The 17,342-nt window shown below is 45.3% G+C and overlaps 1 protein-coding gene across 3 annotated transcripts in view; it reads left to right on the plus strand.

The window, feature by feature from the left end:
- Nucleotides 1-17,342, plus strand: part of LOC138747980 (doublecortin domain-containing protein 2-like) — a 162,805-nt gene that overhangs the window by 51,296 nt on the left and 94,167 nt on the right. Inside the window, exons 1-4 of one of the 3 annotated variants that reach the window (XM_069907677.1) lie at nt 3,847-3,920; nt 4,535-4,611; nt 10,161-10,292; nt 17,165-17,311. In XM_069907677.1, coding sequence (XP_069763778.1) covers nt 3,900-3,920; nt 4,535-4,611; nt 10,161-10,292; nt 17,165-17,311 — 377 coding nt within the window. In that variant the 5' untranslated portion in view covers nt 3,847-3,899. Of the gene's footprint in view, nt 1-3,846; nt 3,921-4,534; nt 4,612-10,160; nt 10,293-17,164; nt 17,312-17,342 lie in introns of those variants that run through there. The other 2 variants (XM_069907657.1, XM_069907667.1) reach the window with 2 other exon arrangements.

Here is a 17,342-nt window from a genome sequence, read left to right on the forward strand (position 1 = left end):
GTGGAGAATCGAGCTCTCCACCTTTAATTATGACATACTGTATCGGCCAGGTAAACTCAACGACCCGCTAGATGTGCTCTCCAGGGGGAACTTGCACCACATACAACTGGACAGGCTACAGAAACTCCATGAAGAGTTCTGTCATCCAGGGGTCACTAGGTTTGCACACTTTGTCAAAGCTTGCAACCTGCCCTACATGGTCGAGGAGATTCGCTCCATGACCCGAGCCTGCCCAGTGTGCGCTGAATGCAAGCCCCACTTCTTCTGTCTGGAGAACACCCACGTCATCAAAGCCACCCACCCCTTTGAGCGTCTCAAGGGCCTCAACCGTTGACCAACCATAACACCTACAATCCTTACGGCCATCAACGAGTACTCCCGCTTCCGGTTCGCTGTCCACTGCTTGGACATGACTGCCTCCTCAGTTATAAAGGGCCTGCACAGCATCTTCGCCATCTTCGGGCACCCCAGTTACATCCACAGTGACAGGGGATCCTCGTTTATGAGCGCAGGCTGCGGGAGTACCTTCTGGAGCGTGGTATTGCTTCAAGCAGGACCACCAGCTATAACCCATGCGGTAATGGGCAAGTTGAAAGAGAGAATGCCACCATCTGGAAAGTGGTTACACTTGCCCTCCAGTCCAAAGGTCTCCCCACCTCTCACTGCCAGGATGTGCTCACTAGTGCCCTACACTCCATCCACTCCCTCCTATGCACCACGACCAATGCCACCCTCCATGAAAGGATGTTTTCTTTCCCAAGGAAATCCTAGTCAGGTATGACCATACCGGCATGGCTCATGGTTCCCGGTCCAGTCCTTTTACGACGCCACTTCCAGTACTCTAAGAACGACCCCTTGGTTGACCGAGTGACTCTGCTCCATGCAAACCCACATTATGAGTACCCGGATGGACGGGAGGACACAGTCTCAGTAAGGGTCCTAGCCCAAGCCGGATCAGGCGCAGCAGTGCCTTTAACCCAACCTCCCCCTATTCCTTCTCCCCCAGGTCATGTGCTTGAACAGAGGGACCAGCACCACCCCACCAGCTCAGGCCAGACTGTCGACAACACTGTTGGGGAACTGAGCAAAGCAGTGGCTGCACCCTACGGGGACACGACTCCGGCGACCCCAATCCCGGCGCCACAGCAGTCACACCGGATGGTCAGGCCCCCTGACCGGTACAGCTCCTAACCTCCATCCATCCTGGGGTTGGTTCTCAAAGAAAGGGTGAATGTGATAGTACAGATTCTATCACCAATGTGTATATGTACATATGTACAGATGGTAGTGTAGGATGACTGTGATTGGCTGAGAGTGTAGCCACACCTACTGGCAGGTCTTAAAGGATTGCTCCTAGCCAGACCAGGTCATTCTGGACTGGTCGACCTACTTGTGATATGCTCCAGTCTTTTAGTTAATAAAAGCCTTGGTTTGGATCAACAAGTCTTTGGTTCTTTCGACGGGAACTACACTCAGGACACTGCCTCACTTTTTTCTCTTTTTTGCACTACTTATTTATTTAAAAAAAATCTTGTATTTGCATAATGGTAATTGAAGGTAATTTTGCACCTTGTTCAGGACCATAGTGCTGCTGTGTGTTCATGACTATAAATCTGATTCTGAATTTCCTTTACACCCCTTTCTGTCCCTGATCAGAACTGTACCCAGTACTGGTGGTCTCATCAATGTCTCGTACAATTACAGGAAATTAATACATTTCATAGTATACAGTATGCATGTCTCAGCTGCAAAGACACTGCATTATAAGCATAAAATCTGTTGAATGTGTAGTTGCTTTTCAACAAGTACACCAGCATCTTGTTCCTCAGTGACAGGGATTGAGGATGAAACTATCTTGGACTTCAAGTCATGACTGATCAATATGATAGATCAGTGGTTCTCAACCTTTTTTGCCCTAGGCCCCAGTTTAATTTTTCACAACTTGCGCCCCACCATTAGCGTAAAATAATTATATATTCAAATGAAGTTTTAATTAAATCATTTACTGCAAGTGTATTTCAATGCAATTAAAGTCGGGAATACACTGGAACACATTTTTCGTATTCACCGACTACTTCAATATGTCAACCATCTCAAAGACACATTCAACAATTGTTGTCACTTCAGTGGGAAACTTGCCCCTGACGCTGGCTGCAGATTTTTGTAATTTTCAATTGGTTTCTCTTAGCTTGTAGCAAATCACTAACAGCACTGAAGCCACATTCTACTCAATTTTTTCTTTTCTTTGGCTTGGCTTCGCTGACGAAGATTTATGGAAGGGTATGTTCACGTCTGCTGCAGGCTCGTTGGTGACTGACAAGTCCGATGAGGGACAGGCAGGCACGGTTGCAGCGGTTGCAAGGGAAAATTGGTTGGTTGGGGTTGGGTGTTGGGTTTTTCCTCCTTTGTCTTTTGTCAGTGAGGTGGGCTCTGCAGTCTTCTTCAAAGGAGGTTGCTGCTCGCCGAACTGTGAGGTGCCAAGATGCATGGTTGGAGGCGATATCAGCCCACTGGCGGTGGTCAATGTGGCAGGCACCAAGAGATTTCTTTAAGCAGTCCTTGTACCTCTTCTTTGGTGCACCTCTGTCTCGGTGGCCAGTGGAGAGGTCGCCATAGAACACGATCTTGGGAAGGCGATGGTCCTCCATTCTGGAGGCGTGACCCACCCAGTGCAGTTGGGTCTTCAGCAGCTTGGATTTGATGCTTGTGGACTCTGCCAGCTCGAGTACTTCGATGTTGGTGATGAAGTCATTCCAATGAATGTTGAGGTTGGAGCGGAGACAGTGCTGATGGAAGCGTTCTAGGAGCCGTAAGTGATGCCGGTAGAGGACACATGATTCGGAGCCGAACAGGAGTGTGGGTATGACAACGGCTCTGTACACACTGATCTTTGTGTGTTTCTTCAGGTGATTGTTTTTCCAGACTCTTTTGTGTCGTCTTCCAAAGGCGCTATTTGCCTTGGCGAGTCTGTTGTCTATCTCTTTGTTGATCCTTGCATCAGATGAAATGGTGCAGCTCATGTAGGTAAACTGGTTGACCGTTTTGAGTTCAGTGTGCCCGATGGAGATGTGGGGGGGCTGGTGGTCATGGTGGGGAGCTGGCTGATGGAGGACCTCAGTTTTCTTCAGGCTGACTTCCAGGCCAAACATTTTGGCAGTTTCCGCAAAACAGGACGTCATGTGCTGGAGAGCTGGCTCTGAATGGGCAACTAAAGTGGCATCGTCTGCAAAGAGTAGTTCATGGACAAGTTGCTCTTGTGTCTTGGTGTGAGCTTGCAGGCACCTCAGATTGAAGAGACTGCCATCCGTGCGGTACCGGATGTAAACAGTGTCTTCATTGTTGAGGTCTTTATTGGCTTGTTTCAGCATCATGCTGAAGAAGATAGCAAAGAGGGTTGGTGCGAGGACGCAGCCTTGCTTCATGCCGTTGTCAATGGAGAAGGGTTCGGAGAGCTCATTGCTGTATCTGACCTGACCTTGTTGGTTTTCGTGCAGTTGGATAACCATGTTGAGGAACTTGGGGGGCATCCGAGGTGCTCTAGTATTTGCCAAAGCCCTTTCCTGCTCACGGAGTCAAAGGCTTTGGTGAGGTCAACAAAGGTGATGTAGAGTCCTTTGTTTTGTTCTCTGCACTTTTCTTGGAGCTGTCTGAGGGCAAAGACCATGTCAGTAGTTCCGCTGTTTGCGCGAAAGCCACACTGTGATTCTGGGAGGACATTTTCGGCGACACTAGGTATTAGTCTATTAAGGAGAATCCTAGCGAAGATTTTGCTTGCAATGGAGAGCAGTGTGATTCCCCTGTAGTTTGAGCAGTCTGATTTCTCGCCTTTGTTTTTGTACAGGGTGCTGATGATGGTATCACGAAGGTCCTGAGGCAGCTTTCCTTGGTCCCAGCAGAGCATGAAAAACTCATGCAGTTTGGTATGCAGAGCTTTGCCACCAGCCTTCCAGACCTCTGGGGGGATTCCATCCATACCTGCTGCTTTGCCACTTTTCAGTTGTTCAATTGCCTTATATGTCTCTTCCTGGGTAAGGACCTCATCCAGCTCTAGCCTCAAGGGTTGTTGAGGGAGATGGAGCAGGGCGGATTCTTGGACTGAGCGGTTGGCACTGAAAAGTGATTGGAAGTGTTCTGACCATTCTACTCAATAAGACGATGGAAAATGTAGCAGTAGTTCCCTTGCTGAAGTAGTTGAGTTTGGGTATTTCTTTTCAATTTCGTTAGACGCCCACATTAAGGTTCCTTCCATTTTGAACAGAATTTTCACAGATTCATCATGTTGCAACTCAGATAACTCCTCTTGGTATTGCACAGGGACTTCAGACAAGTCCACCAGCAATGGCCAGGTTAACAAAAGAGGGAGAATCCTTTGCCTTTAAATCACAAAATCTATAATTGAAGTTGGTTACCAACATTTTCAAATGGTCAAACCAACTTTTTAATTATTTCCCAAAATATTCCTATGCCCCACTAAAATATCCTTAAGCTCCATGAGAATCTATGTGATAGATGCTACCCATTTTTTCTTCAACAGATCAAGCCTGTTGCTCACAGTCGAATAATAGCATCTGCAAGATTTCGCAAGCCTACACAGGGGCCATGCATAATTTGGTAAGTACAGAACAAAGATTGCTTTGGGGATACAGTTTGAATAATATTTAATAAAATGTGTGAACAGATTAATTAACTGCAGGAAATCAAATCTGATTTTTCATTATGTGGTGGTTTATGTTAAGAAATGTGTTGGCATCAACCCTTCATTTGCCACCCAGATAAAAACTATTACATATTACAGCACAGTACAGGCCCTTCAGCCTCAATGTTGTGCCAACCCATATATTTCTTGAAAAAAAGTACTAAACCCTCCCTACCCCGTAACCCTCTATTCTTCTTCCATCCATGTGCCTGTCCAAGAGTCTCTTAAATGCCCCTCATGTTTCAGCTTCCACCACCATCCCTGGCAAGGCATTCCAGGCCCTCACAACTCTCTGTGTAAAAATAAAAAAAAAACACAAACAAACTTATCCTTGATGTCTCCCCTAAACTTCCCTCCCTTCACTTTGTACACATGTCCTCTGGTGTTTGCTGGGAAACAGGTGCTGGCTGTCCAACCTATCTATGCCTCTCATAACCTTGTGGACCTCTTATCAAGTTTCCAAAGAGAAAAGTCCCAGCTCTGCTAACCTTGCCCCATAAGACACATTTTCTGATTCAGGCCACATTCTGGTAAATCTCCTCTGCTCCTCTCCATAGCTTCAACATCCTTCCTATAATGAGGTGACCAGAACTGAACATAAAACTTGAAGTGTGGTCTCACCAGAGATTTGTAGAGTTGCAACATAACCTCTCTACTCTTGAACTCAATCTCCTTATTAATGAAGCCCAACATCCCATAGGACTTCTTAACTATCCTATTAACTTGCACGGTGACCTTGTATGGATTTGGACCCCAGGGTCCCTCTGTTCATCCACACCCTTAAGTAACTGACCATTACTGTAGTCAGCTTTCTGATTTGATCTTCCATAATGCGTCACCTCACATTTAACCAGATTGAACTCCATCTACCACCATTGAACTCCAGCTGCCACTATCACATCTAGTCCACTGAGATCAAGTAATCAACTTTGAGTACCCAGATGTTGCTTTAGGTGGCACTTGCTATCCTGCACTGCGGTCCTTTCTGAGCCCTTGCCCATTTGAAACCTGGCTACCCATAACATTTGCCTGCTAAACAGGCAGTTTGATGATAGAAGGCTGATTATCCTGCCACAACTAATCCTGCCAGTGATTAGTTGGAATGACACATCCCTATTCATTCCTCAAGGGAAGAATCTTTCCCAGGTTAGAGCAGCCATTCTTTCTGGGGGCCACAGACTGAAATCATAAAAATATTTTTTCGTGTGTTTTAGGTAGCAGGTGGGAGAGAAGTACAGAAGAAACCAAAACTTGATTGCTTCACGGGGAAAAGAGGCCCATAAACTTTGAGAAGAGTCCAGACAAAAAAAATTGAGAATAGCTGAGTTAGAACATAGAACATTACAGCACTTCAGAGGCCCTTCAGCCCACGATGTTGTGCTGACCTATATAAACCTACTCAACAACAATCTAATCCCTCCCTGCCTCACATCCATAACTCTCTATTTTTCTTACCACCATGTGCCTATTTAATAATCTTTTAAATGCCCCTATTGTACCAGTCTCCACCACCAGCCCCGACATTCACATTTAAAAAAAATTAAACATTTAAATTTAGACATACAGCGCAGTAACAGGCCATTTCGTCCCATGAGACGTCCAATTTACACCCCATTAACCTACAGCCCTGGTAAATTTTGGAGGAAACCGGAGCTGCCCGGGGGTAACCCCACTCAGGTATGGGGAGAACATACAAACTCCTCACAGACAGTGCAGGATTCGAACCCTGGTCCCGATCACTGGTGCTGTAAAGGGGTTGCGCTAACTGCTGCGCCAACCTTGCTGCCCTAGTGATTCACTTTCCAGACAAGCATCACTCTTTGTGTTTATTAAAAATAAATCCCTCTGACATCTCCCCAAAACTTTCCTTCACTCACCTTAAGCAGTTATTCTCGTGTATTTGCTATTACTCCTGGGAGAAAAGGTGCCGGCTGTCTCAGGCCCTCACAATCTGTTAGGTCACCTCTCCTCCTTTGTTGCTCCCAAGATAAAAAGGTGGGTTTCCTCGCTGCTTCTATACATTGATCTCCACAAACGCCATAGCTCTATTGATATTGCTTCAAAAGACATAAAGTTTCAGACAATGTAATATTCATATTGGATTGGAGAACAGACAAGTGGGAATGCATGTACATTTAACCTTAATAATGCATCTTGTGTTACTTGAGTAACTGGAAGAGGATTGGACAGAGTAGATGTGAATAAGATGTTTACCTTGTTGGGTGAGTCCAGGACATGAGGGCATAGTTGTAGAATTAGAAGATAACCTTTTAAAACAGAGACGAGGAGAAATTTCTTTAGCCAGAGGGTCGTGGATTTGTGGAATTCGTTGCCACATATAGCTGTGGAGGCTTGATCATTGGGGGAGTTTGAAGGGGGAGATTGATTGGTATCTGATTGTGATAGTACAGGTCTATTACCAATGTACATAGTGTATATAGTTACTGTATCTAGACTGCTTACAGCGATTGGCTGAGAGCTAAGCCACACCTATTGTCTGGGCCTTAAAGGGTTGTGTCCCTAGCCAGGTCGGATGATTCTGGACTGGTCGGCCACCTGTGAAGAGCTCCGGTCTTTTGCTAATAAAAGCCTTGGTTTGGATCAACAAGTCTTTGGTTCTTTCGACGAGCTCTACACTGATTAGTCAGGGTATATGGGGAAGAGGCCTAAACCTGGAACTAGACGTGAGAACATTTTAGCTCAGGGTGGATTTGCGGAGCAGATCCCGATGGGCTGAATGGCCTACTTCTGTTCCTTTATCTTGTGAGAAGCAAAATGTGATTGGCTGGTGTAGGGGTAGGAAAGTTTAGTTTCCAATTACTCTTACCTATCTTAAAACCTCTCCCTGTGGGCCTGTACTCCAACCCCCCCCCCCCGCATTTTATTTGGACACCTGCCTGCTTCTTGCTGATACCTTGACTGTGCCTAGGCCCCAAACCATTGGTTATGTATCGTTATCTTTACTACATAAAGAAGGCTGCGTGACTTGTTGAGTTTATCCAATACAATCACAGCGTCTGCAGACTTTCTTGGTTAACCTTATCGTGGGAGAAACATACTGTGTAAAGATAGGACTGGGTGGGCTTTCTCGCTTCTTGCTTAGCTCTCTGCATTCCTCTGCATAAAATGTGTAGCAGTGAGCGACTTCAAAACACCATTTATCCTCAAGTCCATAAAAGGTACCGCATATTTCTTTGGTTCTTTAATGATTCTGAAACAGCTGGGATAGCATAAGCAGCTTTTATCAATGGGGGATCTCCCCCTCCCTTCCAGGGCCACAGCACATCTAAGGGAGGGGGTGCACGGACTGAAATTGTAAAATATTTTTAATGGTTTTTTATGTAAGCAGTGGGAGAGAAGTATGGAAGAAATCTACTGAATCTGACTGCTTCACAGGAAGGGAGGCCCATAAACTTTGAGCAGAGTCGAAAGGGGTGGCGGGGCAATACAAAGTTGAGAATAGCTGGGATAGAGCAGAATCGATGGGCCGAATGGCCTACTTCTGTTCTTTTCTGGCCGCCAAACAAGACATTTTTTTAAATAAGTCCAAGTTGATCAAAAAAATTCTACTTGAACTACTCATTAATTTAATAAAAATGTACATCAGAGGAAACAAGCAGGTATTAATTCAGGTTACACATGCCTTGTATCTACGTGCAATTGGACAATTCACTCACCAGGTCACTGCCTCTTATCTAAATCATTGACTGTTTATGGCTCTTGCAACACCTTCCCTCAGCCGTGATGTTTTACGTGCTGCACTGGACAACACATGGTCAAAGCAGTTTTCAATCCACTTGATTTTACTTCTGATTGTAGACAGCAAGATTTCACTTACTTGACATGGAAGGGAGATACAAGACCTAGGAGCAGAAATAGGCTATTCTTCACAGTGAAGGGGGTCCATAAACTTTAAGCGGTGGGGGGGGGGGCGGGGGGGGGGCTATAGCCAAAAAAAGTGGTCGGGAATGGCTGCCCTAAATAAGTGTAGAACACTTTGGTTGTAAAAATAGAAAGGTTGAGTGTTTTCTTTTAAATAGCAAAAAATAGGAAGGTGGAGTTTTTTTTAAACAGCAGGGTGGCACGGTTGGCAAAATGGTTAGCACACTGCCTTTACGGCGCCAGCGATCGGAACCAGACCATATTCGAACCCTGAGCTATCTGTAAGGAGTTTGTAAGTTCTCCCTGCGTCTGCGTGGGTTTTCTCCGGAGGCTCCAGTTTCTTCCCACTGTTCAAAACGTACCAGGGGTGTAGGTTAATGGGGTGTAAATTGGACGGCACAGACCCGTGGGCCGAAATGGTCTGTTGCTGACTATATGTCTAAGTTAAATTAAAATTAAAACAATGAAAAGTGTTGACGTGCAATGGGATCAGGGTAACCTTGTACACAAATCAGTGAGATTAACATGCTGGTAAGTAAGCAATTAGAGAGTCAAATGGTGTGTTAACCATTTTTTTTGCAAGAGCATTTGAATAAATGAATACCCGTAAATCACTGACAGTGTCCTATTGGACCACATTTATAATATTGGGTCTGTAAATATATGATAGAGGTATTGTCGCAAACATTCACCAGATAGTCTTTTGGGATGGTGGGTACATAATATGAAAGGGAATGAGGCAGACTGGGCCTAACTGCTTTAGCATTCAGAGAATGAGAGGTGATAAGATTGAACTGCACAGATTCTTCTGTGGTTAACCATGTAAATGCAAGGCGTGACTTGAAAAAGCTGACGACAAAATAGAGGGTTGGCCATTCAGGACTGAGAGAAGAAGACATTTCTTTATCTGCAGGCTGGCCAGTCTTTGAAGCTTAAATGGAAATTTTGACACACAGCATGGTAGCAGGCCCTTTCAACCCACAAGCCAAATTACACCCAGTTAAACTACAACCCCTGTATTTTTTGAACTGGAACCCACGCAGACACGGGGAGAACGTACAAACTCCTTACAAATCCTGGTCCTGGTCCTGACTGCCAGTGCTCTAAGATTGTTGCACTTACAACTATACTAATAGCACTGCCCCTCTACACTACACTGCCCCTCTACTCTGCACTAACTGTGCCACCCCTAATGTGTCTATCCAAAGGAGCTGCAGAGGTATGTACAAGACAGAAATTGATAGATTTTTGGATGTTAAGGGAAATTTGAGGGAAAAAGGATTGGTGGTGAAATGTGTTGTCTGAGGTACAATTTCCTCGTGCCTTATAGAGTGACAAAGCAAGCATGAAGGGCTCAAAGCTCAGAGATGCTGGAACTCATACTCTGAGGATGGGCTCAGGTCCGAAATGTCAGCCCTATATCGTTACCTCCTATGGACGCTGCGAGGTCATCCAGCATCTCTAGTGTTTGGACGACATTCGCAGCATCTGCAGCATTTCGCCTTTCCTGGGCACGAAGGGCTGAATGGCTTGCTCCAACTTAAATTTTCACATCTGTTATATCTTCCACTCTTACCCACAGTGTGATTCCAAATGGAGACCTATTAAACCCGGCAGTCCGGCTGCTAATTCCAAAGAGAGTCTTGGACCAGTGGGAACAAGTCCTGGCCAGCATCACTGAGAAAGTGAATCTTCGAACCGGGGCTGTAAGAAAGTAAGTTCTAAAGAAAATAGCCCTGGAATGCACTGAATTTGAAGCAGGTTGGGAGAAGGAATACCATTGTTTGGACACTGGCATGGCATATTTCCATCTTGCACAACAGACTCCTGGGCCGAAATGTTACCATGGTTACGAAACTGAGGGTGGAAAGAGACTTTGAACCATTTTCCATTTCTAAATAATTAATTGCGAAAAAAGTTAAAAAGATTTCCCCCCCGCGTGCAGCCATTGATGTCTGTTTTCACAAAAAGTTTTTAAGTGTGCAGCAATCCAATTTCATTTCAACTTGAATGAAGCCTCCGGGGAGAAAAAAAGAACCTTTCGGGCTACGCTGCTTGCTGCCCAGTTTCTCATGGGAACTTTTCAATGCACCGAGCTATTTGGAAATGGATAATGGGCTCAGGCCCGAAATGTTGGTTATATAGCCTTGCCACCTCTGGATGTGTCTTTCCAGCACATTTACTACCAGGCCTGCTGACTTCCTTGTTTTCCTTGCTGAGAATACTATTGGCAGCATCGGACGACCGCTGGTGTTGCGCTGATGGCACTATCTTCCTGCCTGGGGTGTAGGACTGCTCTCATTGATGTACCATAACAAGATACAAGAGCAGAAGTAGGTATTAATACTGTTTGTATATGCGTGGCTGGCCCGCCCCTGGCTGATTTTTTTCCCCATGGCCCCTCCCCCTTGATTCCCCTATGGGAATAACCATAACCCCTCCCCCAAAACAAGCTTGGGTCTTGGGCCAGCAACATGGGATGTGCCTTCTGTATATGCTAATAAAAGCCAATCAGTCAGGTAACGTCTAGTCTTTGGGGTTATTGATAGCATGTTGATTTTATTACCATAATTTTTTTTTTGGAATGGACAAGTTGCTGAGACCAGAGAGGTTGTAAATCAACCCATGGTCTCCAGAATCATCCGACGAGTCCGAACTCTGGCTACCCTGCTTCAACGTGCTTCTGCGGGCCTCCACTGAGATCATCCAAACCGACGCAGACAAGCTGCACTTATTGTTCTCACAGGTCTGTGAGACATTCACCAAAGCAATGGAGCATTCTGAAAGGCCAGTACCTGGCCCAGGTGAATGAAGCCTATGCCAGGCACGTCCTAACCACATGTAAGCAGCAACATGGGGAGTTGATCGATGATCACCTTCAGGTCCTACGAGACCAATGGAACCTAGAGCTTGCCGAGAATCATTAGGGTTATAATCCCTAAACCTATCTTGTTGTTGGCCAATATGGATAATGTCAGATACTCACAGATCTCACAAGAATCATTTATTTCATGAAATTCATGGTCTACTATATTCTGGGGGCAGCATTGACCGGCTGATTCCTCCAGCATTTTGGCCTGATTTTACTACAATGACAGCATCTGCAGACTTCTGTGTTTCACTCGTTGGATCTTGGGGATACGGTCCTTCCCTTGGCTTTGACACGTTTCCATCTTCCATTCATGGCACATCTGTGAAATCCACAGCGCCCCTAGGAGCACGGTGGAGATTCTGTGAGTTTCCCCGCACTTAAGCTCAAGCACGTTTCGCACTTTCAGGTCATCAGCTGCACCTGTTGCAACCTGACCAACAGGGGAAGCTCATTCCTTGTCTGAGGGTCTCTGGCAGGAGGAGGAAGAAGATGAACGTCATGCTCAGCGAGCGCCAGAGGATGATTAAGGCAGCGTGTACTGGAAGCCATCTATGGATGTGGGCAATCTCAGGTGATGAAAGCTCAGGTTCATTGGCCTGAAGTCTTATATTCACAGCACTGTCTGACCTGCTGAGTATTATACTGAGGAAGTTTGCCGTAGCATTCCTGAGGATCAGTTTTATTTACGATTTTTAATGAGACCCATTAGGGAGCATGATCTGAAGAGGTTTGCAGGTGACTTGGATTTTACTCCTTAGCTTTCAGAAGAATGCGCTGGGACCTCATAGAAAGCATTTCAAATGCTGAAAGGCCTGGACAGAGGAGATGTGGCAACGTTGTTTCCTGTGGTGGGGGAGTCTCGGTCAAGAGGGCACAACGTCAGGATTGAAGGGCGCCCATTTAAAACAAACAAGCCGAGGAACTTCTTTAGCCAGAGAGTGATGAACCTCTGGAATTTGTTACCACAGGTGGTTGTGGAGGCCAGGTCATTGGGTGCATTTAAGGCAGGTATCTGAATAGTTAGGGTACCACAGGTTATGGAGAGTGGCAGCATTAGAATCCGGTTTACTATCATGAATTTTTTTGTTGTTTTGGGGCAGCAGTGTTGTGCAGAACAAGGTGCAAAAATGACTATAAATTACAATTCTGTAAATATAAGATTAAAAAAATAACTGGTGCAAAATACAGGTACTCTTCAACTTGTGACCTATGTGACTTACATCCATCTGCACATATGACTGCAATTTTAAAAAAGTATAAAATTTACATGATTTATGTTGCATTTAACTATAACAGGAATACAGGGCAGGTAAGAGTCAAAATGTGCATATTTACCTCATTTGTCAGCATCCCAGCGTCTGTAAACTGGGTGTGGCCATCTTGATTCTTGTGCGTGTGCGAGAGTCTTTGGTTGGCGCCTGCGTGGTGCGTTTGTGTTTTGGTGTGCAGTTGGCGCATGCGTGAGAGTTAAGGGTGCAAATTCATTAGGGCGCTTAACTCTCGCGCATAAACCAACAGAGTTCCAATACGTGAACCCTCCGCGCTTGAGCTGACCAAAGGCTCATGCATGCGTACAGGAATCAAGATGGCTATGCCCAGCCTACAGACCCTGGGACCCCGACTAACAAGGTAAGCATGGACCGGAATGTGGAAAGATTTGCCAAGGCTGATCGACAAATTCAGGAAGCTTTAAGTTGTTATCGTCAAATCTCCGATTGAAAAAAAGATTGGATTTAAAAAGTTTGCTTTGAGACTTTGGTACTCCACATGCACGAACTAAACTCCGACTTGCATCCATTCCGAGATATGACTGGTCCTTCGATCCCAATTACGATCATAAGTCGGGGTGTACCTGCAAAGAAAACGTGAGGTGGTGTCCATTGGTTCATGAAACCTGACAGTGGAGGGGAAGATGCTGTCTTTGTACCATTGGGCGTATGTCTTCAGGCTGCTGTACCTCCTACACGATGGTCGCAGTGTGGTCCTCTTGGCTGTCTTGCTGTGTCTATATCTGGCTGGAAGTTTGAGAAAGTCACAGTCACCAGGAAAGAGAGGGAAAAGGAATAAAAAGCCAAGCTTCGTTATGAGTGAGAGAGAAGAAAGATTAGAAGATGAGGAGACTGGCTGAGAAGAAAGTTGCCACACATTCGGAAGTTCTATTTCAATATTGAGTCCTTGTTCAATGGGAGGCTACTGCTTCACAACACCAGAATCCTGGGTTTAACCCTGACCTCAGCTTCTAGCTGGAGTTTGCACGTGCTTCCTGTGATCATGTGTGTTTCAGCATGCGCTCCAGCTCCCCACCGCTTCCTGAGGATTGCGAGGTTAATTTGCATGACCACAAGTGTGCAGGTGAATGGAAGAATCTGGAGAAACTTGATGAGCAGGCGGGAAGAATTAAACAAAAATGAGATGAATGTTGGGATTAGCATAACTGTTGCCACAAACGTGGTGGGTTGAAGGGCCTGTGTGTCTTCACAACCTTCTGACTAATAGATGAATTGAATTCAAGAGCAGGGAGGTCATGGTACAAGGTTCTGGTGAGGCCACACCTGCAGCCCAGAGGAGGTTCACCAGGTTGATCCTGGAGATGAGGGAGTTGATCTACGAGGAGAGATTAAATTGCTTGGGATTATACTCACTCAAATTCAGAAGAATGAGAGGAGATCTTGTATAAAATTATGAAAGGGAGAGGTAAAATAGAGGCAGGAAAATTGTTTTCAATTTTCAACTAGAACTAGGGAACACAGCCTCAAGATTCAGGGGAATAGATTTAAGACAGAGATGAGGAAAAACTATTTTTCCCAGAAAGTAGAATTCTCTACCCAGGGAAACAGTTGAGGCGATTTCATTAAACATATTTAAGGTTCAATTAGATAGATTTTTTTGCATAGAAAAGGAATTAAGGAAAATGGGGGAAAGGCAGGTAGGTGGAGTTGAGTCAATGATCAGATCAGCCATGATTTCATTGAATGGCGGAGAAGGGTCGACGGGCCGGATGGCCGACTCCTGCCCCTAGTTCTTATGCTCTTACGTTCACTCAGAGGCATGAACCTTAGAAAAAACCTAAAAAAATCTGAAGACAGTGCAAACCAATATATTGATATACAGTATTGCCATACTAAAGCTTCAGTTATAAAACTGCATATAAACTGCTTTCCCAGTTAATAATAAGCTTATGCTCAGTAAATACTCTAACCACATTTGTAATAACATGTAAAGAAAATATTAGAGATCTTGGTGGAAAGATATTGCAGTGTCTAAAATTGTTACCTTCTTGAAAGCCCGAGTGATTTGTTTCATATGTGCATTTTAATCAATTCCTGATCATAAACCTCGATATAGACGCACGCGCATGCGCACACACACGCGCACACACACACACACACACACACACACACACACACACACACACACACAATATGCAGGGAGTAAATATAGACTTCAGATAATGAGGGAGGAACCAACAGAGGACTAGGGAAATTACATGAACATGCTCATTCAACAGTCAGGATCAAGGTGATATTACATGCCCCCACCCCTTGACCGGTACGGACACGGCTCTTGCTACCTGTCCTCAAGACTCTCCCCCACCCAGTGTGAGAGGTGCTACTTACGTGCCACGAGGAGTCCAAAGAGGCAGAACAAAGGGGCACATGGTCCTTTATAATTCTGCAGCCAGTACTGTGGTGGCGGGGGGTGGGGGGGGTGGTCAATCACTTGGGACAGGCAGGACCCCGTTTGCTGCTGTGGCCAATGGCTCGAAGCCAAGTGCAGGGGTCAGCTCATGTGATTCACCTGGGCTAATTGGGTGAAGGTCAGGCTGAGTCTGGGCAGGCTGCCTGGACTGCACCTGGTGATTTAAATGGGCCAATTGAAAGGGTCACCTTGATGGCTTGGGGTGAGTCTTTGACCTTGATCGGCAGGCAGTGTGTCCTCCGAACAGGAGCACAGCAGCATCACCAGGAAGTTACCAAATTTCCGTGCCAGCACTGTTAGTCAGCTGAATGAGTAGAAGTCCAAACTATGAAGGACAAAGGAGAGACTGTGGATGTTGTTTTCTTGGATTTTCAGGAGGCCTTTGACAAGGTGTTGCACATGAGGCTGCTAAACAAGATAAGAGCACATGGTATTACGGGAAAGGTACTGACATGGAGAGAAGTTTGTCTGACTGGCAGAAGGCAAAGCATGGGAATAATGGGGACCTTTTATTGGCCGGTTCGCGCTGACCAGTGGTCGGGGTTGATTTCACATCGTATGTAAATGACACAGAATTGATGGCTTTGTGGCTGAGCTGCAGATGATACGAAGATAGGTGGAGGGGTGGGGAAGTAAGGAGTCTTCAGAGGGACTTGGATAGTTTGGAAGAATGGGCAAAGAAGTGGCAGATGGAAAACAGCACTGACAAGTATATGGACATGTCCTTTGCCTAGATTAAAAAAGTAGACTATATTTTTAAATGGGGAGAGGATCCAGAAAGTGGAGGATTCCCGGAAAGTTGATTTGGCAGTAAGGAAGGCAAATGCAATGACAACTTTCATGGCGAGAATATTGAATATAAAGACCAAAGATGTAATGCAGAGGCTTTACCCGGTGTTGGTCAGACCACATTTGGAGAGGTTTTGGGCTCCGTTTCTAAGGATATGCTGGCGTAGGAGAGGGTCCAGAGGAGGTTGACAAGAATGATCCCAGGGATGAGAAGATTATCATATGGGCCTATGCTTGCTGGAGTTTGGAAGGATGTGGGGGGATATCATGGAAACATTGAAAGGGATGGACGGAGTGGAGGTAGAAAGGATGTATCCAGTAAATGGACAGTCTGGCACAGCCTTAGAATAAAAGGTCGTCCCATTAGAACAGAGATGAGGCTTTTTGTTTGTTATGTGGCAGCATCACAGTGGAAACGTTCATATAAAACACTTTATCATAATAAATAAAAATAGTGCCCAGAAAGTCAAAATAAGGCAGTGTCATTCAGGAATCTGATAGCAATGGGGACGAAGCTGTCCTTGTGCCACTGAGTGCTTGTCTTTGGGCTCTTGTACCTTTTTCCGATGGTAGTGGAGTGAAGAGGGCGTGGCCTGGGTGGTGGGGGTCCTTGAGGATAGAGACTGCTTTCTTAAGATACCGCCGCCTCATGTTGATGTCCTCGATGGAGTGAAGTCTGGTGCCGGTGATGTCGCAACCCTCTGGAGTTTTTTTTTCCCTGTCCTGAGCGTTGGTACCTCCATACCAGGCAGTGATGCAAGCAGCCAGAATGATATCCACAGTATGCCTGTAAAGATTTCTTTCAGAGAAATCAGCTATGATTTGAATGACATTGCAGACCCGATGGGCTGAATGGCCTAATTCTGTTCCTCACTGTTATGGTCTCATTGCACAGGCTTGTTTGTATCCTTAATTCCAATGCTCATTGTAACAAAGGTGTCACTATTATTTACTTCATTGTATGTTGAGCCAAACTATGAAGAGGTTGAAACACAGAAATCTGCAGACGCTATGATTGTAGTAAAAACACAATGACTGAGGAACTCAGCAGGTCAAACAATGTACTTAATATAGCAATGATAAAGATAAATGACTGACCTTTTGGGCCTGAGCCCTTCATGAAGGATATGATCAAAACATGTGGTTTATATTATGACCCTTGCTAATTTTATTTCAATGTGATAATCTTCTGCTTGCACTTAAGAAATTCGCTTAATTTCTTCTAGGCTTCACACGTTGGATGGTAGGTCCATCAACGATGGCTCGGAACTTGAAAATGGGGGATGCTATGTGGCAGTGGGCAGAGATAAATTTAAGAAGTTGCCCTACAGCGAGATTATTTTCAGTAAATCATATCCACGAAGAACTAATAGGTAAGGCTAAGGATAACCCTGCTTAAACAGT

This window comes from Narcine bancroftii, chromosome 1 (genome assembly GCF_036971445.1).
Source record: "Narcine bancroftii isolate sNarBan1 chromosome 1, sNarBan1.hap1, whole genome shotgun sequence".
Taxonomy (NCBI): domain Eukaryota; kingdom Metazoa; phylum Chordata; class Chondrichthyes; order Torpediniformes; family Narcinidae; genus Narcine; species Narcine bancroftii.